Genomic DNA, 22,962 nt, shown 5'->3' with positions numbered 1-22,962 from the left:
TTAACATAACAAAGTAGTTTTAGCAAGAAATACCAGAGAACGTTTTTCTCGAGTATTTAATTTCAGGCATGATCTAAATTAACTTTTATTCCATTGTTTTTTTTCTCTTCTGTCACAATCAGTGCTGTTTTGAAATTCCCATGGATTCCAATACAGAGACATCATATGATATCTGTGGTAAAACCTTCGACTTTAAAATTCTGCTAAAGCTGCCATATTGCTAATTCACATTATGCATAGTTAGCCCAGAAATACATGCATGTAGACCAAGAGTTAACTAGCTGGCCACCTCACAGTTGAAGATATGTGCACAGGGTTCAGTGCACGAACACAATTGGCTCAGATCTTTTAGGATCCTTTAAGTTCAGAGTGTCTGAAACCTCAGTGACAGCAGCAGAGCGGGGCGAGTTCCATTTGAATGGCGTGTTATTGTTAGAAGCATCATTAACAATTGGGAGAACACTTTGAAAAGCTTTTTAGACTGATGCCTGTGAAATCTTAATAGGAACACACAGTGCAGCACACACTGAGGAGATCTGAATGTTGGTGTGTTTTTACAAGCATTACTGATCTGAGGCGCTGTGTGATTGTGACTGCAGATCCAGGTTTACAGCAGTGTGTGTTTATCGTGTAATACAAAGTGATAATTATGTTATTCGGGGGAAAAAAACTTCTGCTGCGTGCACAGCGACAATGCCTGTCTGTTATTACACTCAGCTGGGAAGTAGTTTGATCGTCACAGCTCTGGATTTTGTCCTGGTAGAGTATGAAGGGTTAAATAAAGGCTGGAACACATGTAGGTGTAATACAAACCGAGGAGGTGGATAAGGTTTGGTAGCTGAGGCGGAGCAATGCAGAGCAGGAATCTGTTCAAAATGCTGCAGGTCTGGTGTGTCTCCACTTGCTGCCAGGGTAGAATTTCAATATTGCTGGTTTGTATGTTAACAAGACACAGTTTTGATGAGGCTGTCATACCTAGAACATTGCATTTATATTTTCATGACAAGCTGGCTGTATAAATTGCTGCTGTGTTACTGCACTGGTGGACTTTTTTAGGGAAAGTGTCTGATTTCTGTATATGAAATTTATACAATATTGTTTCCTCGCAAATCCCACAAAAGAATGAAAACAGTAGCACATTCCTTTATATTTACAATCTTATTGTGTATGTTATAGTTATGAAATTGGCTGTTTCTTAGCCCTTTCCTGACATCACAGAATGATGATTTGTAAGCACTGGAAATCTTTTTACCGCTCACTGGAGTCTTTTCTGATATTGTCACAACGGGACTGAACGGACTCACGCGCAGGCTCTAGGTCTTGAAAGCACAAGAGTCTTTATTATGATGCACCAGGTGATTATTTACAAAAGTGAGGGGAAAGCCGGGCTCCGGGGGTCCACACACGAACGGGAAAGACACGCACACTCTCCGTCCACTCCTCTTCACACTCGCACACTCTCCGTCCACTCCTCCTCACACTCCACTCACTCGGGTAACACAGGGGTAGGTCCAGGGAATCTGTACACAGAGACACGAATGGGTAGTTAGGTAAATCGCTATGAAACACTTCTGAAGTCATTGAGCTGGGGTTACACTGACGAGGGTCAGCAACGGTCCAGCGACGAGAAACACAGGGCTGCCGTCTTATAAAGGAGCTGGATCACTCGTGATGAGCCACAGGTGCGTGGGCCAAGGGCAGGAGCCCGCAGGTGAGCTCCGCCCAGGCAGAGGGAGGAGGGAAAGAGGGGAAAGGAGAGAGCAGGAAAAAAATAAAAAAAGGAATACAAAACATATGTAGCCGTACTGAGCCGACCGGGTAGGCACAGGGACCCTGACAGATATTTAATGCATAAGGACCAATGTGTGCAAAAATCCAATGTACAATCCTAAGTAACGTAGATAAAAAGGCATTCATAGAGCACACCAATTTACACTAAATTTAAACTTAGATGTCTTTGAACTGTGAGAAGAAGCTGAGGTTCCTGCAGGAAACCCACTCATGCACAGAGAGAAGATTCAAATGCCACACATATAGGCCTAGCCAACAAAACGATTCAAACCCATGTCATGTGATGGTGCTACCTACCGCACTACTGCTGCACCCTCAGTTCACTTTTATTTACATAGCACCAAATCACACAATAGTTGTTGTTCAAGGTTCTTTGTATTCTAAAGTAAAGACCTACAGTAATACAGAGAAAACTCCAGCAATCAGACAACCACTGTGAGCAACACTTGACGACAGTGGGAAGGAAGAAGTACGTTTTAACAGGAAGAAACCTCTGGCAGAACCCGGCTATCTGCTGTGAGCAGTTGGAGGTGAGCGGACGGAGATGGACCTTGGTCACAAAAACTAGGCCAAGCTAGAGCTGGTGACTTCATCTATAAGCTCTCTATCCCCAGGACTTTAGAGCTCCAGGTTAATAGGAAAAATAAATACACACTAACAAAGAGATACTGAAAAAGAAGATCATTCAGTTTGCTATCCATGCAAAATAATTAGTCATTTGCTCTACGATGACTTTAGTGGACTATCAATGCTAAGACTCTTCAGGCAACATCGTTGTTGAGCCTCCTGCTTGATCATCACATGCACATTGGAATAAATGGCAAATTTGTAGCCTTGCAATCACCTGATTTGGCACAAAAACCATGAAAACTCTTCAAAGAAATGAAATGTGGTTTAGTCTGATCCAAGCGCCATAGTTATAGCCTCCAGGAAGGGAGTGCATGTCAGTGAATTGTCTGAAACGAAGGTATCTCTGTGTATGTGGGCTGCTGGCATCACCGCTGATTGCAGCGGGGGAAGCGGCACGTCGTCCGCTTTCTCCTGGATGTCTTTGAGCATTCAGAGCAGCTGCACCTCCTCTCACTCCTCTATTGTTCCTATAAGATAAATTGGAGCTATTGTCATAGACAGAGAAAAGACATTAATTGAAGGTTTTCCTGCCGCTGCTTTTATTACAACACAAACTCTCTCTCTCACACACACGCACACACACATGCAAAATCCAGCTTCAAAGTAATTAAACACATTAACACTTCAAGCATAAGCAGAAAAAAGAGAAGCTCTCTTTTGTGTACATTTGCTTCCATTTATCACCCAGGACCGAGCGGAGCGGGGGGAAGCACGAGGATTTAGCATATCTCTGAGACTAAAGTGATGGAGCGGAAAAGAGGAAGGAGAAGAGGAGGAGGGGAAAAAAGGGAAAGAGAGAGCCAATCCGCCTGGGCTCTTTACTCCAGTCGACAGCGTAAAATGTCAGATACTCATCTGGAAATTATTTCCATTTCATACCACTGACATCTTCCCAAGCGGGGACACTGAAATCTAATTAGTTTGACCAGAAAATGGTGACCAAGGTAGCGGAGTGTATTATGCAGGGAGAGGGGTTGCTAGGGCGTGTGAGGGTCCCTGGGGCTAACTGGAACTCAAGAGTACAGATAAGGGCTACAGGGGGAAAAAACTCAGGAGGGCTACTCCATTTTAAATCGCCCTGACTAATAGAGGCAACCTTGAATTCAGTGTTTCAGCCCTCTGACAGCACCGAAGCCGAGCCTTGCCGAGGGTAGAAGGGGGAAGACAGATAGCGTTTCCTCCTCCGGGGGTTACCCCAGAACTTTTCAAACTTCCCATAAGAGCTGACAAGAAGGCTGAAGCCGCCGAACGATGCTGCAGCTGCAGCTGTTGGTGCTTCAGGGAACTTTTTAAACTGCTAAATGTTTTGTGATGTTTGTCACCCCGGGGAGGTCAGATGGTTAATCATACCAGTCATCTCAGTGCCTCTCAACAAAAACATTACGACCCCGCCCAGTGAGGGATTTGCTTTATGAGGCTTCTGAATGTACCCCGTGCGATCAGGCGCTCCGATCTTGGCGGCAGATCTTTTGAGTAATGCAGGTTGAGAGTTGGAGTTGCCATAGATCACAGTTGTTCAAACAAGACAGCCCTCACTGGACAACTTTCAGTGTTTACTCAGCACTACTGACGAGTTTCCATGATACTCCAGTCAAATTCAATCTTAATGATTTGGCCCTTGTCGAAATCGCTCAGCACATCACATCACCCCATTTTCCCCCACATCGTTCGTGCTGACTACAAGAACTTTTAGAAGCAGATCTTGTCAGTTAGCAGTCATCTTTGTGATGCATCTGGGCAGCTGTTTCCAAGGCCCTATCTAAATGAATGAGTTTAAATTTACTGGTCAAAGGTACATAAAAATGCAACTTAATAATGCTACTACACCACATACATTTATTCATGTTACGCAGATGCAGAGGTATATGACTATACTGAGTGAATATTTCTGCCACCACACAGCTGACCATGTGTGCCCCTACACTTTGGCAAAGAACACGAGAAATGTAAGGTAAAAAAAAATGCAAGATGTTTTCTGGAAGGGGTTCATCCTCTGGGGAGCTCTAGTGTGTTCAGTTAGTTTCAAAAAAACGTTTTTCTTTTTTATAGAAGGGCAAATGCTCAAAATCTCTAATGATAACTAATGATGAAAATAGACCTCACATCAATTGAATTCAATTCAATGTTATTTATACAGCGCCAAATCACAACATCAGTCGCCTCAAGGTGCTTTATGTTGCAAAGTAGACCCTGCAATAACACATACAGAGAAAACCCCAACAATCATATGACCCCCTGTGAGCAAACACTTTGGCGACAGTGGGAAGGAAAAACTCCCTACAGGAAGAAACCTCCTGCAGAACCAGGCTCAGGGAGGGGCAGCCATCTGCCCCGACCGGTTGGGTTGAGACATCGCGCATAAACAGTGAAGTCTCTCTGCATCCCGTCGACATAGTAAAATAGAAATACTGCTGTTGTAGAAATTTTTGCCACTGCTAATTTAAAATATCTTTTTTATTATGTTTTTGAGTTTGAGCTTGTTCTCTTGGTCATAAGGGTCATAAGGGTCATATCACAGACAGACATACTCTGACAACTTTACCAGTGCATGCTGTGGGCATCAAGCTGCAGAGCAAAGTTTGAGATGAAATGAACGAAAATGATATCAATACAATAAAGCAGTACAAGAAAATAGTCAGATATGAACTGAAAACATGCATTAATATAAACACGGTAACACTCTATGAAAGTAAATGAGTCCCACCAGCTTTAAGTCAAAGTTTGTGTCTAATTGATGTGGTGACAAAGTTCTCAGATAATTACATTTGTGCTTCAGCCACTAATGAGAGTCAGGAAAAGCAGGCGAGTCAGCAGCCTTCGCAAACATCTGATCAGCCTTCTTGCTGTCTTTGATGAAGATCTGTGCTGAAGGAGCGGCGGCGGTGGTTGCAGCACCCAGCTAATGTCCACCAACAGAGGAAGGCCTTATTAGCCAAAATCGTTATTGATCTCACATCTTAGCCACAACCAACCCTAACCGCCCAAACTCTTCCTCCCATCGTGCTCGCCAATTAGCTCTATCAAAAAAACAAGGCCAATTAGTGCTTGTGCCTAATTAGGACAAACATGACCCCCATCAGCCCTAATTCTGTGATTAGAGTTACAGATCACTGGGCCGAGGCCCGGATACAGGTTCACGCTCTGATTTGCTCCTGTACTTTTTAATGAGTTCAGTGAGTGTTTTGGAGTTTTGTTAGGTTGTATACCGTCTTTGATCATACAGGAATGTGCATGCATACGTACAGTTTCGTATAACTAAATAAACACATAGAGTACTCTGTAAATTGGCAAATATTGCTCAGAGTTAAAGGCCAGTGTTTGAAACTGGATTGAACATTTTTTAATCTCTGCACTTTCTATCGGGTCCTGATACATTTATTGTAATACAGATTTCTGCAGCATTAATTCTATTTGTGCACAATTGCACACCACCTGTTATGTATCACCTGTATCATATTTTATACACTTATTACTTATCACTGCTTTCTGAGACATCTTTAAAAATCGTTAGGAACGAATCCATGGTAAAAAGAAATGTTTCCGATTTAGAACCATAGAACCACCATTAGAGCTTTTAGAAGCTCTTATTGTGAGACATTTAAAGTCGTGCTAATGTTACTGCTAATTGGTAATGGCATTTATCTGTCGTGAAAGGAAAGAGATTATTATATCTTTTGAAAAATAGAATATAATAGAATAGCCCTTTATTGTCAGTGTACATGTAAAACAAAATTGTAGAACTAGAAGACTTCATTGGTATCTGTATTCTCATACAGTTAACAAAGCGTACCAGTTCTTCTGAAGGGACAGGTGGCCAAAATTTGGAAAAAACACAAACCGTGTCAATATATGAATAGAAACAAGTAAAAATGTCAAACATCATTAAATAGATACATGTATTTACATTTTTTCCACCTAATTGTAACACACAGATGTGATGTACGGTATTTTTGACCAGACTTGCCTGCTTTCATTTGAAATGAGGCATGAAACAACAGTTTGATTGAACTGTGCTGTGACTGCAAAGATCGAACAGAAGGTGAGCTTCCTGTTTATCTCCTGTTACTCTTGTAAACATCACCTGTTCAAAGATGGCTCCCCTGAGAAAAACACTCCACTCTGACAGTGTCGGAGAACTCGCGATGACAAACAGTGACAGACAGAGGGGCTGAACCTTCCAGGAGGAACATCTGTAACTCTATTTGGCAGGGTTAGTGCAAGATCGACTTATAGACAGAACAGATTATTTTGAAATAAATGGGTTTAAAAGTAAAAAGCTTAAAGTTGAAAATAAGGGAGGTCACTGAAGACCTGCCTGAATTAACCTGTCCTGTATCATTTGATGCCACTCTTAAACATGTAGAACCGTGAACACAAAAACCCTTATACTAAACATTAAGTGAACAAACCCTTGTTATAGAATTTTTTTAAACTTGTGCAGAGTCTCGAGATCGGAAAGGAGAACAGCCTGCATAGAAAACACACCAAATCTCAGCTGTTCAAAGCACTTTCAGCTCAGTTGTGGCACTGGCACGATCTGCTCTGGTAGCCAGATGTGGCCCAACAGCACACCTCAAGTTTGCCACATAAAACTCAAGCCGTGCTTTGAGTTAGCAGGATTAGCCAAAGCCAAATGTGGCCTAAAGGAAACTGTAAGTGCAAGGCCACATTTGGGCCAAATGGTGATTGCTGTGTGGGAGGACTAGCTTTAATTATGAGATCAGATTTGACACCGTCTGTGGTGGCCTGCATGCATTACCTGGCCTGTAATCTGTTTGTCAGGGGAGCAGGATGGGTAAGATCAAATTTCCTGAAAGTCCAGAGAGTGTGAAGCTTTTTGGGCTCAGCCTCTGTTTTGATAGTGACAACTCAAAAGCTTCAGTTTAATCTGCCTAAATCTGCAATCATGTAAATCTGTGTCACATTAGCTATTATAAATAATTTAGGTCATAAGTACTGTAAATATCAATCCCTCAAATTACAATTGAAAGTAACTTCCATGCATGTGTATAACCACGAGGAAATGCTGGCGTGTAAATGCTGCCTGCCAGTATTCCCTTGTTCAGTGGGCACTGGTTAAAATGCTACAGAGCCGAATGTAATATTTGCTCCTGGAAGACTTTTCTAATAAAGTTTCTACTGTTCTCCCACCGGCAAAGTCGATGGCAGTGATCGCAGCTTTAGTTTAACAAAGTTCCCGTGCACACAGTAGTCCAGCTGAACTCAAGTGCTGAGTCCTTCGTCTGTTGTTGTGGAAGTGAGTCAAGTTTGGAGTGTGTTCAGCTGTACAGCTCTGAGGCAGTCCGTGCTCTATAAGCCTCCTGCTGACACGACGTTTGGAGGCAAAGCACTTATTAAACAGCCGCTCTGAACTCGGCAGCCACTCGCACATGACTTAACATTTTTGCAAGCACCTTGCTTTTGCATGGGAAGTGCTTAAAAACTAAAATCCATGGCAGCGGCGGCCGTGAGAATACGGGAGGGGAAGCGTTGAAAAAAGACAGAGCGCGTCCGCTACTCAGCACTCCGCGGGATTAGAACGCACACATCAAGCCGCAAACAGACAGAAAAGCCGACTGTAGCTCCTTTTTTGCAAAAAGGAGGCAATGAATTTCAATTATGCATGAAGCAGAGGCCATTTTGGGAAATAAGCGCCATCCCCCAGGAGGACCGCCACCTCCTCTGCCCCCTCTTGAGCCCCTAGCCTCTAGTATCAAAGAATGATCTAATGTCACGCACAGGAGAAAGGTTACTTTCTGCATACGCATTGATATTTCTGCTTCCATCTCTGACCTTTTTCCACTCTAAGCTGTGATTTCTTTAAAATGCGAACTCAGCCCCGCGTCTGTCTGTCAGTCTCCATCTGTCTGCCTCCGTACCTCAGAGGTACCTCAGAGGTACAGGATGAGAAGCTTCAACAACTTACAGAAAAACAAAAAAAGAAAATCCAGATTTGAGAAATCGTGACCGTAATAATCACACACTAAAACACAGATGTTTTTTTTCTGCAGCCATCATCTTTCATTATGTCATTTTTCTTTTTCAAGAACAAGGCAGTAACAGAATTGTTATTTTAGCCTTAAGTGGCTGTTTGCGAAACCTAATTAATATTTTAATGAACCTGAGCGTGTTTTTCCCTCCTTCACTAAATCAGCTGATCCTGTTTCACGCTCAGCGCCCATCGTTGGATCTGCGCATTCCTTCTGTCAGCAACAAATTCCTGGCACTTTGTGAACTATTAGTGACTTTAAAAATACACAGAGCTTTAATTAATTTTCTTCAAATAGAGAGAACTGCGTGTGGATAAAGGGGTAATGACAGTTTTAATCAGCATCTCCTGCTCTCGCCAGCCTGTACACAGCTGAACTGTGACACTGCACTTGCAGTTTTGTTAGATTTTACAGAACAAAAGCATCATTTATGAGATCTTTGGATACATATATACCAATATTTATTCAGCAAACACATTTATCTGACTGTAGTCAAATGCAATTTACAACCAACTTTGGCTTTTAGCTGCAAACTCTCAGGGGAAATTGTTCTGCTACATAAGACAAAATCCCACAGATGAGCATTAATGCACAAAACAGCAAGTAAAGTTCAACCTAATAAATAACAATAAAAAAGAAAGACTTGCAGACACACATTTGTTACTGCTGGAGGTATTTATATGCATATACCTGGAAAAAAGTGCTAGCCTATAGTAACCGGAATCCAAGCTTTATCATAATAGGTTGCAAAGAAGAAAAAGCATCAGAGTCCAGCTTGCTCTCTTCAAATCTGAGAAAGGAAATAATGGGCATATCCATCCCGAACTTAAATACAGATCTTAAATCCTTGTGTCCGTATCCCCGGCCTGTTCAATCAAATTCTGCAGATTTGCAAATGTAATCAAAACTCCCATCTTCAAAGCTTCATTTGTATTTTAGCCAATATTCATATAGCTAAGGTGACATGGAGTGACAATCAATTCTAAAGCTTCTCTGACTTTTTATTTATTAGCTTTAAAAGGTCCAGGTTTGGGGCCTCATTTGCTGAGATGAGACAACAACAACAACAACAAGCGACGGGACACTACCTATACAGCTCAGAATAGCAGACAGACACCGTTAAAGACCATTCCACAAAAAGACACATTACAGGCGCTTCTCTTCACAGATGTGGCAAATAATAGCATTTTGTCAAAGCTGCTGTTGTGTACAAGCACAAGATGTCCTTTGGCAGCAGTGTGTAACCCACTGGGTTATGACAATAGTGAGATGGGGCTGTCACTGCAAATATATTTTTCTGCAGTGGTTGAGTGTGATGTGCTCCTTTTAACCCAAACCTTGAGAAAACACCAAAAAACACTCTTTCTAACCCTAACCGAGTAGTTTAAAGTGTCTAAACCTCACCCGAGAGTAATAGTGGAAACAAAAGCAGGACAGGACTTGAACTTATCCCACCCAAATCCTTAAAACCTCCTAATCTGGATCGCTATTGTTGCAGCTGGTGCATCAAGCCCAGACTAGAGTTTATTATTTATTATCTCAGGCTTTTTATGTGAAACCTCTGCACCGTAATGTCATCTTCATCTCCCACCTTTCCTCGCGCTGCTGTTTCCACGGTACTCATGCTTTCTCTTCTCTGTTTTGTTGTGTCTCTCTGCAGATCTCAGGCCTCTTCCCGACGTGGCAATGACCGGTAAATGCACCCGGGAGTGCACCGAGTTTGGCCACTCTGACTCCTGCTGGATGCCCGGCCAGCCTTCTCCCAACCGCAAGGTATCCAAGAATGCCCCCAAGCTCTCCACCTTCGTGCCTTACCAAGAGATGGACGGGCAGGAGCAGCTGATGGCCAACGGCAGCCCCAAGCCCCTGCCGATGGAGGAGCGTGGACCAGGTGGTGGCGGTGGTGGCAGCAGCTCCAAAGTGGCCAACATGCGTTTCATGACACCCTACAGCAGTGCCTACCCCAGTGGCGGAGATTCATCCAGTAAAGACTGTGGCATGGAGGAGATCCCGCTGAGCCAGGCGGTGGAGTACCACTCAGCTACCACTCCAACCGGCCAAACCTCCAAGAGGGAGATCTACCTGTGAGGGCACAGCTCTCCACCTTAAAACCCACACTCATCGCCCAGCGCTCCCCATCGCCCAGCTGCTCGCCACCACCTGTCGCACCCCCTCACAGCTGCCCCCTGTGCCTATAACTTGCTGTGCCACAGCACCTACTCCCCCTTTTACCTTTTTTATAAATGCATCTACCTACAAGGCTTTAGCCCCCTCCACCTCTACCCACAGACATCCCCACCCCCTGCAAAAACCAATCACATGTAAAATAGAAGAAATTCAAAATCAATTAATGAAAATGCGGCTTGAGCTGCTTTGGAAGGAATGTAAACTACACCACATTGTTGTGATAATTTAAATGGGAAACTATTTAGCTACTCACATTTTTCAGCTGGATTTTTTGTGTTGCTTTAGCTTTGTTGCTGTGTGGGACCGGAAAACGGAAAAAAACAAAAAACAAACCTTCCGGGGGGTGAAGGGAAATAACTTCTTGTAAATCCTACTTAAGTATACTGTGTATTGCTATCTATCCTCATTTTCTTTTTTTGGATTTACTTTTCTTTCTAGTTTTTCTCTGTCACCTTCGAAGACACAGGGAAATATTATGTTTTTAAGCCAAGTTGCATCAAATCAACTGGCTTATTTTTGTCAGGAGCAGCTCATCGTTAACGTGAGACATTTGTAGAAAGACAGCTGTTTTCCAATCTTGAGATATTTAGGGTTTCTTTTCTTTATTTTGCTGTGGAGAAGTCTTTTTTTCATTGTACAGGCTGTAAATATTACAAACAGTGACAGTGGAAACTGCTGTGGCAGAGCGGATCCGTGGCCGTTAATCTTTCTGCAGCTCTTCATGTAACACTGGACTGAAAATGGTTGCATGTAGAGAGAAATGATGCCGTGGCATTCGCCGTCACACTGCAGGAACCTGGACTCTTGAGCATCACCAACGGTGCCGAGTTACAAACACAAGACTTTTTAATCATTTTTCCTCTGCTGTCCAACACTGGAACACGGTGGAATTTACGTTAACGAGGAAGCAGAAACATTAGAGGCGCACCGATACAACTTCATACAGAACTGAAGGAAACCTAAGTGCTTCTTTCAGAGTCTCAGAATCTAAGAAGCGATTATATTATTCATGCTGTTGTCAGTAGTATACCATAATATGATAAACTTAAACATGAATGTTACAGAAGGGTATCCAAAAATAGTCAAATGACGGTTTTCTTGCATCAAACTGATCATTTTTCTTTCTGGCATCGAATTATCTTCGATGCCATGATACAGTCACATGTGAGAGACCTAAAAGTTTAAAGTGCTCAGCTTAAGGCAGCATTGTTCATCGTAAAGAAGAAATGATTACTCTGTTTATTGTGCAGTTTCTGATAACGGATTGATTACGAGCATTTGCATTAATGAAGCCGAAAAGGTTAAAAAAATTTTAAAAAAGCTTTTCAAATTAGTTAGAGTTTCGGCTTCTCCAGTCTGAAGACTTCCTGCTTTTCTGTATATCATTCTGAACTTAAGTGAGTAGCTTTTAGTTTGTCCAGTGGCTCCAGATCTCACAGATCTTTTGAGATTAAAATTTATAATCCAGTTGATCCAAATAAACAACTCAATAAAGTGTTAATGGAGAATCGTCATAGCTGTAGCTCTAGTCCGTGACAGCCTGTAAGCTTTTATTTCAGACTCAATAAAAAGTTTGTCTTGTGACATCACAGGAAAGGTTTAGAAGGAATTCAAATACCAGGGTTCACACTCCAGGGAGCAGAACATGACCTGTGCATTGCAATCTGTTGGATCTCAACATTTCTGATGTTTGCATCATCCCCAAAGAACATGAATGTTCAGGCATTATTTCATAAAAATCTTCTTGTAGTTGTGAATCAAACCATAATCATCCTTGAGATTCATCCTCGGAAGACCATGAATATCCACAGGGAGTGTAATATTGCTCTGTTTGCTACCACTTTAGGGTGCAGTAATGGGTGAATGAGGCTTGTAGTATAAAGTGCTTTGAGTGCTCAAGGAGAGTAGAAAAGCACTTAATAAGTATGAGGCCATTTACCATTTTAAAGCGTGCAGGAAGCATTACTGATTTTATTTGCTTCTTCAGAAGTGATCATCATCAGCATCACATCCATGTCGTACTTCTTACCACTGCTAGCTTGGAAGGCCACAACGTCGGGAGCTCACTTTTTGAAAGTATTTGAATATAATCTAAGATTAATGATTTCCAAAATCTTCACTTAATCTTTCAAAGCTTAGCAGAGAGCGGAGATGTTGTTCGCGATGCCTGTTTTGTTTTTGGAGGCAGTCCCACAAGCACAAAGCAGCTGTAGGTTTCCTGATGCTGACAGTCCACAGAGTGTTATGGCTCCTTTATCCTTTACAGCTGTGGTGGGCTTCAGTGTGCTTGTGGTGACTGTGGTGAATGTTTCCCTGCTGTTTTTCGAGCTTGAAGGAAGAGCTCTCCAGTCTTTGTCGCCGCTCGTTATTTCCCACCTCTTTACCTTCTCAGTGTGAGGCCGAGCCGTGCGGCGTTTAGCAGAAGTATTTATTAAACCTGTTAGCTGTGTGCAGCGGGGGAGGTGGCTGCCATTTCCTGCAGTGCTGAAGTCGCATAGGAATGCAGGATTAATGACACCTGTACAGGCTCGAGTCCGCTAACACCCTCTCCGCACAGCACAGCACAGCACAGAAACTCTAATTACAACCCGAGGCTTGGCATATTACCGGCAATAATTTGCACCAGTAAAAGTGAGCTGGTTTGGAAGTTCATTCATTCTGAGGCTCATGTTAATGGCTGCTGAGGATAATGTGAGATTTCACCTGTAGTGATGCACGCCAGCTGGGAGTGGATGGATGAAAGGAAAGGCACAGTGAGAGAGTGTGCTGCAAAAAAATCTCCCGAACAAGTCATTTAGTCTCACACTGAACTGGAAAGTCATAAAATAAAGCAAAAACTGTGGTGAGATTATTTTCATCGGCGTCCATCCCTACCTGGGATTTACCTGACAGCTTCTCAGGCAACTGATTAAAACATTTACATTTACTCTGATGTATATTTTCATGAAGGCTTGTATAACTCCAACCTAGAATCAAGGTCAGATGTTGAGTTTTATTGAAGAGCCATTTCAGAACATGCACATATTCACCCATAGAACTACTTCCAGCAAAGTACAACTGATGGCTGAAATTAAGCAACATATTTTCAGAATTTACAAGAAAGTCGTTCAATTTTGTTCACTTTTCTCAAGGCCCTCTCTTTAATTTTTATTCTCTTTTATTCATGTCCCCATATAAAACTACTACCCATAAACGCAGACAGTAAGATAGGCATTAACCAGTCCATGTGTGATTGTCAGCTGCATCAGAAGAATCCACAGTCTGTGAGACTCTCGGCTAATAGAAGCATGGCCGCCTCTGTTTGTGTCACCAGAGAGATAATCACATAACACAAAAACTCTGCTTTGCATTTAGTCTGAACACAGCATAACATGCACCTTTTTCTTTTTGCATTTTTGGGCCTGGAGAAGAAATAGTAATGCACATCTACTAGGTGTCCATAATTAGAAATTTCAAATTATAAATCCCTTTGCCTTAACAGCTTCATCAAATTAAGACTGTACAGAGAATATAACTCTTCATGTCTTCTAATAATTGTTGAAAGGCGCTACAAAATCTGGTAATGTTGCAAAGACTGGTTAAAATGAAAAGTGGATGTGCAGACTCTGCATCCAAAAAAACTGATTTTGATCTGTAATCTGAATACCAGCAGATCTGCCTGACCCACTCGATTCTGGAAGGAGACAGATGTACCTTTGGGCTTCCGTCAGGAAGGGCGTTCAGCATTAAAAAAATCTAACAAATGAAACGTGCGGAGCTGCTCACTGTGACGAGCCATTGGGAAAAAGAGAACAGCTGACAGTAGCTTTATCCACAGATTTGTCAGTCCATCAATTAAAAAAGAAAATGTTCATTTTAATTAAAAAAAACCTCTTCAGTTAATCCTACACATATATGGGACTTATACATGACAGATATTAAATTCTGCTAGAAAGTGAATCTGCCTCATGTTGTCATTTCCAGAACTGCTCCTTTCCAGAAAAAGGCAACAGATTTGTGACTGTCTCACTCACACGAGCACAAAAGTCTTGATGAGCCTAAATGACTAGTCATTAATGTTTTACAGCATGTGACATGAACATCCTTTTCTCACAATCAAAGAGGGAACATCAAAGCGATGCCAACAAGCTGAGCTGCCAGCGAAGAAAACACGGCAAATTGGGGCTATCGGAAGGGTCACGCAGAGGTCGTGTTATTGTTCTATTAGGCAAACAGTCGCCTTCACCAAGAGTTTCACAGTGATTCATGGCGCTGCCTTTTTGCTGTTGTTTTTGATGCATAATTGCTTCTTATTTTAGCATTTAGCATTTGGTGTATTGAAGCTCTCCGTGTGGGCTGTGTATGGTTCAAAGCGAGGTTTCTCCGTTGCCTCGACAATATTTGATTTTTGATTGATGCATCTCCCTCTTAAGAACCTGCACACACGGTCATTGTGTTCTGCATATAAGTCAGCCATCATTCAGCCACCATTCAGTCCCCACTGTGACACAGATTTAGAGTTCATAGGCCCCAGCGCCGCTCCTCGCCTTCCCCGTTCTTCCTCGGGTGATTTAAAGCTCAGAGTTCGGATTGATTATTTACAGGCCAACCTTAGAGGCCCATGTTGACTTTCCTCCTTCCTTTTCCCCTTGCCACGCTTCAAATTCAGCGTGAGTGAGTAATTATATTATTTTCTGTGATGCTTACCCACAGCCTGGATGGGCGATAAACTCCCAAGTGCCCGACGTCTTATGCTGTGCACGGCAAAGATAGGGGAGAGGGGGAGAGGTCATATAGCATCGGTATGACCTCAGCTCTTTCGCAGCAATTAACCCCAGACAAAGAAAAATGAACCCTGGTAATACCTGATGACCTTTGGTGAACTCTGCTGTCGCTGTTTGCTCTTTAGGCCTCCCGTAGTTTTGCTTGTGCATTAAAGCAAACGCGGGTACTGCTGGCATGTTTGCACAGTCACATCAGGCTTATGATGCTTAATACAGGCATGAAGAAATGTGTCAGGGCTTGAGCGTTCCTATATTAGAGGTCCAAAAGTACGTGGACACGTAAATGTTCGCGTCTTATTGTTAAACATGTGGTTACAATAACAACCTCTGGAGCTGAAAAATGAAGCAAAGTGTGAACTGTCAGAACTCCCATGTTTACTGCAGCCTTGTGGACAACGTCCTCCAGTTCTAGGGTGAATTATAATTACTATTATTATCATCATTATTTTAATATTATTATCATTTTAAATTCATATGGGTGTGTGGCCACTTTGATTGACCAAATTAGCCATTCAGTACCGGCTTGTCCTCACCTTTGTTAATCTGAGTCGCTAAACTGGACTTCTCAATTGTAGTTGTGCTGTCGGTGTACTTTGAGCATTTCTAATGTGCTTACTGGACAAATGAAATAGCTTACATTGCGATACAGCCCATACAAGAAGACTTTGCTTCCACTGTGATGTATGAATTTCAGTATTTCATTTGTATCTCAGCAGATGAGTGGGTCTGTGTGTTGAGGTGGAGTGCTAAGTAATCAGCTTACTATGATGCTTCAAAATGTGGAGCCCACAGCCAATGGGAGAGGTCATGGTGGCTACATCCATCCATATACAGTTGATTACATCATCATGGGTACCAGCAGATTTTGGAACCCAGTAACAGAAATTTGCAGTTGTTTGGTAACAAAGCCTGTCATGTGGTCCAGCTTATCCCAAAGGTGTGAGCTGTGGTTGCGGTCAGGCTCAGGTTACAGCAGAGTGGGAAAACCATTTTGAGAAAATCTTTCTTCTTATGTTCTTTTTTCAAGTAAAGCACAGAGTCAAACTATGAAGTTCAAAAAAATCTGAAAAAAAATGTTGATTAGTTCAGATACAACCAGCCATATCATATACGGAACAGTCATTTCAGACTTTTTTGCAATGTTAGGTAAAAACCCCACGTCAAAAGGAGAACCAGCAAGAACTTGGCAACAGTCAGTGTTGGGTGGAACACATTGCTGTAATCACATTACATCTTTCAGTAATGCAGAAATTAAATGTGGGTGTATGCAGACTCCAGCCCAGCAGCCAGAGACTGAACGTCAGCAGGTAACAGAGGCAGTGATGAGCAGTCAGGGTTACACCTCAGTTTCTACCTGTTCATGTTTCTAAACTAGAATCATTGTGGCGATGGCTTTGAAGTCTCTTTTCCATCTTTGCTTTGTGCTGTGTTCATATGTAAATACTGAAGGATCGTATATCCTCATCAGGAATAAGGATTTATGTTGGTGTGTGGGACTGTAGCGTGAGGTTTACATTAACTGGTGATTATGAGACAATGTGTTTCAGATACGCCTGCATAGTAACAAGAAATTAATAAATGAGTAGTGTAACAAATTACTTTCTCTGGTGAGCATACTGCATTACTTTTAAGAAACATGACAAGTAATGTGTAATGCATTACTTTTTTTAAGTAAAACAGGGTTCCAGTGAGGAAGGAGAAATTCTTTTTACTATAAAGACCCCTGAGCCAACAGAGCCAGGCTCAGGGAAAGGCAGCCATCTGGGCCTACAGCAGCATAACTAAGGGAGGGTTTAGGGTCACCTAATCCAGCTTTATTAAAAAGGGATGATAATCTGAGGCTAATATTAAAAGTAGACACAGATTTTTATTTATTTATTTATTTTTTGGAGGGGGGGCACGATCTAAAACATTGCATGACCATAAGTGTTTGGTGTCTCAAACAAGCACTTCCTGCTCCCTGGTGGAACACGTGAACCCCAAAATCCACCACCACCCATCAGCCCCTAGCAGAACACAGGTGTCTCTGCATGCAGTGCACTCACATCCTGCTGCTTTTAAATAGAGGGAGCTTTCCAGTTACAGAAAAAGAGTATATCTGTGTTTATTTCTGATTCTGCCAAAGTATAGAATATTAGATATTCCAGAATAAATATAGATGATAAAAATATTCAGCTGGGCCTGAGAGAAAGAAATAAAACAGCAATTTAATGTATAATCTTTTTATGGAGCTTGAGTCAGCTGCAGTTCGTCCTTTCAGTCAGCAAACACAGACATGAGGAGCTTTATAAAAAAATCTGATGCGTTATCAAATATAAGCATCTCTAAGGGAAAGGATATTGATCAGAAACTGTATTTGACATTCATAGCTGAGTGCAACTTAATGCATATGTATCTACAGTTTTCTTTCCTTTTTCCGCCTTCATACTTCTGTGCAGCTTTTACTAATAAAACGCAGCAAGTTTACCTCTCAAAATCATTCGTGAAAACTGTTTTAGGATTAAAACGCAGACCTTAAATTAAAAATGTGCTTTTTGCCATTTCAAAATGTTTTACCACCAAAACAAAAAAACATTGGTTTACCCTTGATGTATTATTAACAGCTAAAGTGCCCTACCATAGTTTGCTTCTGAAACACTTTATAGACTGATTCATGACTCCAACACATAAACATCTCCCAGGAACGGTTTATTTTTAAAATACACATTGGTTTACTACTGACAGGCATTATTTATGTATGAAATCCACAGCTGTACTTAACAGTGGAGAAAAGTTTGCTTTCCTAAAACGCAGACTGTCTCAAGTCGTCAGACTCTTAAAGCTGAACTTATTTATAGTCATTGCTTAACAATGACACGAGTCGTTGTGACATACCTTTGACATACACGTGTTACCAACTCTCGAGCCTTACTCATGGGTTGTTTTGGCGCTCTCACCTGAAGCTTAAATTCACTTTAAAGAAGCAAAAAAGAAGCAATCTAATCTTCCAAGGCTAAGATAAAGAAGGATTATGTTGAACTCTAAATCATGAAAAGTCACTCAAATTTCAACACAAAGATCAATGGATAAGCAACAACCAGCTCTTAAGTGGATGCTGTTGCTTTGTACAACAGTCCAGAGTTGTTCATTAGATCAGCTTTAGGAGAGTACAGTTTGAGACGCAGTCTGTAGTTCCTACTTTTAAAACATTTTCATGAACAGCCCTGATCCAGCTGTGAAACTCTGGTGGTCCCTTTATGGATCACGTCTATATCTGTGAGTTCAGCTGAACGGTGGATTTTACAGTTTGAACAAAAGGTGAATGTTTTTGGTTTGCGAGTTACTCGGTTTTGCAAAAGGTTCACTTTGTTCTAACACACAACGGGATTGATTTAATTCAGCATTTTTCCCTCCTCGGGCTGACTCTGTCAGCGGTGTCGTGAGTCTGTCGGTAACATAACGACTCAGTGAATTCATCTTTCCTCTCTCTTTCTTCTGTCCACTTATATTTAGACCGGAACCACTTTGTGGCTCTCGTGTAATCAGTGTTTTTATATCTGGGGCGTTTGCATTGATAATTGTGTTTAAGTCACAGAAATAAACGGCAGCTTTCAAAGGGAAACAAGAGACCTCTGTTTATTTTTGAAATTCTTCATAACTGCCACATCTCTGCTTTGCCTGATCTATTTAAGGGTCAGTTTTACGCTCAATGTTGACTTTTGTAAACAACTTTAAAGAGGCTGAACTAAGTGTACTTGAACCGTCATGACTTTTACCACTTTGAGCACCAGAAGCCTGGGTCCTACATTGAATATTACTGCATCAGACTCTAAACTCATGTTTGAGGTTTAGTTATTATTTTTGATGAAAAGACCATTTGGCCACCATTTGAACGCCATTGTCACCATGCTAATTTGATTTGCGTGACGGTAACCGGTGGATTCTTTGACTTGCACTTCTGGTGTGCAGAAGTCTACAGAATAAAGGCGGGCGATCACATGAGAGCTGCAGACGAGTTCCACATGAAATCACGTGATAGACTTTGGAGTGGCTTGCTGTTTTTTGGTTGTGTATTATACTGAGGCTGGAGTCTCCGCAGTCGAAGCTTCAGCTGAGCATGAAACAAACCAACTTTATAAATATTATACATTTTTGTTGTTGTCACAGTTGTTTTATCAATGTTATGGAATCAACACTGCTATAGACATACTGTATGAATATAATTGGTTGTTGCTGTTTTCTTACCAGACGCGGCATGTAAATGATGATGATGATATCTGTTTTCTGAGCAGGCAGACTGGACTCTGTGTTTTCTATTTCTTTACTCCATCGTGACTGAAAGCCAGACCCGGCAAGCTGAATGGAGAATGTGAAAGTTTAGTTATTTTGCGATTACACAATCAATAAAATTAAATGTTGATTTCCCAAAACATAAAACAGTTGATCTCGACAATAAGACGAGAGCCACGTCTTGGTTTGCGTGAAATGGATCTTTGTCGACGGTGCCTGCAGACACCTTTACCATTATGCGATCTCTTTGGGTGATGCAACAAAAAAAGGGGAAGAATACAAAATTACAGAATCACGTACTTATCTCACGTAACTACGTCGATTTTTCTGGTAATGATGAGCAAAGGATGTGACATCTGGAGAGAAACTAAAGTAAACAGAATTTCTTGGAGCTCCTAAAGTGCTAATCTGTGCTTTTTATGTGTTATTTTGTGTGCTGAAATTAAAAGGACTTTAAGGGCTCCATTAAAATTCTTTGAAGAAAGGAATTAATCAGTTTATAATCACTTCTTTTGATGTCATTTATTTATCTCCCAGAGATATCTGATGGTTACAAAAAGAAGAAAAAGAGAAGAAATCGGGACCGCAAATCAGCCAAATCAGTGAAAAAATAACTACAAGGTTATCATCATCACACAAAGTGATGTTAGTGGAGATAACTATTGTATAAGGGGTTTTTTGTTGTTGTTGTTTTTCCTTTTTTTTGAGAAAGGCAAAGTTATTTATTTGAGATGTGGTTGTGAGAATTTTTTAGGGTCCTAAAATTATTTTGTTGTAACCTTGGAGGTAAAAATCCCAGAAAACAAATTCTAAACGGTGGCATTGGGCTTCCTTGTGTGAAGAATGTTGTAAAGATTCATATTGTTTTAGAAGAGAAGAAAACAGCAGGACAGAACCGCCGAATCACTTTTCGTCTTTACAGGAAGTCCACGTTTGTAGCCTAATTGTTGGTTGGTTATATTTATATAGGAAAAATGCTAGTGATGCCTTGTTTTTTGTACAGTTTTATGTACATGCAAGTGTAGGTTTTTAAAAAAAAAATGTCAATAAAAAATATATATATATTCAAACAACATGAAGGAAGTCTGACCTTGAACCTGTAGGATTATATCGTCTCAAGTACCGTAGGCTCTATTAAATGTAGGAGTGATGCGTCAGGCTCAGAGCGGAGGTTGGCAGTGCGCCTCCTCCAGTCACCCGTCTGCTTTACCGCTTTCTGTTCTCTCATGTTCATCTCAGCCGAGTCTTAAGACAAACTGTACATGAATTTTTGTTGTTTTCAGTCTTTTAATTTTCTTGGAGGAAGTTGGGTAATGTGTTTGTTTGAGCCTCATCTGTTCTCTTTTGATCAACATTCGCATGTTTGAATTTGAAAAAAAAATGTGGTCTTTTATTTTTGCTGAGCAAATCAAAGAAATGATATCTTGTAATTACTCCTTCCTTATAGCTTTACAATAAAATACATCAGTCAAAGAAACATCCCGGCTGTCGCTCAGTTTGTCTTGCAGGTGTCAGTCTGCAATGAAATCACGTGTTTTTACTAGAAAACAATGTGGCTTGCTCTTATTGGCCAGCATAAAATCTAGAATACTGGATCCGTTGTTTCTGATTAAGAAATGTTGCTATGCACGTTTCTGCAGTGAATAAATGTCTTTGGCATATTTCTGTGCAGCGCAGGTCAGCAAAGCTCTTGGGAAAAATCTGAACGTGCCAATCAAAAACAAAAGCCTCCTGTAAATCTCCCTGCCACTGAATGTGCCAGAGTGCAAAATCACACAAAAGAACCAATCAAATAAATATCAAAAACTGCGACTTGCAGTGCCTTCAACCATTCAACGATGCAAGGGTGGGTGGTGCTGTCCTGAACAATAGCGTATTTTCCCAACGTCAAAATCTCTGATTTTATAAAAGTGGGAAGACATTACAGCCTTCATCACACTTTTAAGAAAATAATCTGAACGAACTCAAATACAAGGACCTACGTTACCTTCATGAAGCAATTCAAATATACAGTAATGCCTTGTAACAGGATGTCTGTGATCCATTTACACTATCACACGTTTAAAGTCACCAACACAGCGTACCAGGCTGAAGCTGTGTTAGAGTAAAATTGTAGGTTATGAGGTGATTTCCAAACAGTTTGCAGTTCCTCATTTTACAGTGAGAGAGATTCACAAGTGAAAAACATTCAAGGTGCTTGCCAATGTTCCAATGAGTGGACCTACCAGCAAATTCACATTGAGGTGGAGCCTGCCTTTGAGCATCGCACGTTCTGATCTCAGACAGGTTAGGATGTTAAATAAAAAACTGGAAACAGGAGAAACACTGAACAAGTGTGGTTTGTTTCCAGGAGAAAAGCCTCTTCTCTCTAAAGAGAACATGGCTGCACAGCTTAGCTTAGCAAAGCTCCCCCTGAACAAACCACAAGACTATATATAATAATATTTTGTGGCAAACTCATGCATTGCCATTTAAAAAAAAAGAAAAAAATGAAATAGCAAAATTCTATGTGATAACTTTTTTGTAGTTGTACGTTTATCCACCAGTCTCCACTGATGATGATGACATCATATCCTTGTTTCAGTGGAGGACATTTTATTTATTCTAAAATAGTTATTAGACTGTAAATCTATAAATTCTTATTATTATTATTTTTTTTTAAAAGCCCCATACACTGATGTTTTCACAGCTCACACCACTACAGTTGGATGAGAACGAGCATTTGAAGTCTAAAGTCAGAGAACCAGCAGGTCTAATTTTGCTTTCATGAGTTAGTTTGTTAATCGCTTTTTTATTAAGCTGATGCACAAATAACAGCTGACTGAAGTAAATGTGATGCTCTGTGTCCACATGAATACCTTGATAATTTATGTTAAAAAAAAGACACAATTCACACAAGCAAACAAATTTTAAAAAGTGAAAACTTTTATTTGGAGAGAACATTTTAAGAACCAACAAGGTTTATGAAATTAAAAAGAAACATGATTAAGTCATATACCTGCTATATATGCACTCATGCACTCATCCATAGGTCAATAACTTTGTCATGAAGTGATGAACATAGGAACTGTGCTTAATATTTCTTGTATACCTCTTGTTTCAAAATGTGCAGCTTTTACTTTGAAGGCGACCTGTCGCTGTGTCTGGTTTGTCTTGCTCTTGTTCGCTGATGTCTTGGTGCACAGATCTACATCACACGCCCTCGTCCATATCCAAAGTGACCATATGAAAAACAAAATGTACACATTATTTAGACAATATTTGCATCTGAAGAATAAATTCACATGTATAACCATCTATATTTGCTTAACGGGGTCAAGGAAAATAGGGAA

The 22,962-nt window shown here is 41.0% G+C and overlaps 1 protein-coding gene across 2 annotated transcripts in view; it reads left to right on the top strand.

Annotated features, from left to right (window-relative positions):
- LOC101466889 (protocadherin-1) overlaps positions 1–17,514 on the top strand; it is a 230,540-nt gene extending 213,026 nt beyond the window's left edge. For both annotated transcript variants that reach the window (XM_004552048.4, XM_004552049.6), the window contains exon 5: positions 10,072–17,514. In XM_004552048.4, coding sequence (XP_004552105.1) covers positions 10,072–10,499 — 428 coding nt within the window. In that variant the 3' untranslated portion in view covers positions 10,500–17,514. The remainder of the gene's footprint in view (positions 1–10,071) is intronic.
- Positions 17,515–22,962: the final 5,448 nt, after the last annotated feature.

The sequence above is a fragment of the Maylandia zebra genome, linkage group LG2 (genome assembly GCF_041146795.1).
Source record: "Maylandia zebra isolate NMK-2024a linkage group LG2, Mzebra_GT3a, whole genome shotgun sequence".
NCBI classification, from domain to species: Eukaryota; Metazoa; Chordata; class Actinopteri; order Cichliformes; family Cichlidae; genus Maylandia; species Maylandia zebra.
The sequence above is the reverse complement of the archived record's forward strand: the minus strand, read 5'-3'. Positions and strand labels throughout refer to the sequence as shown.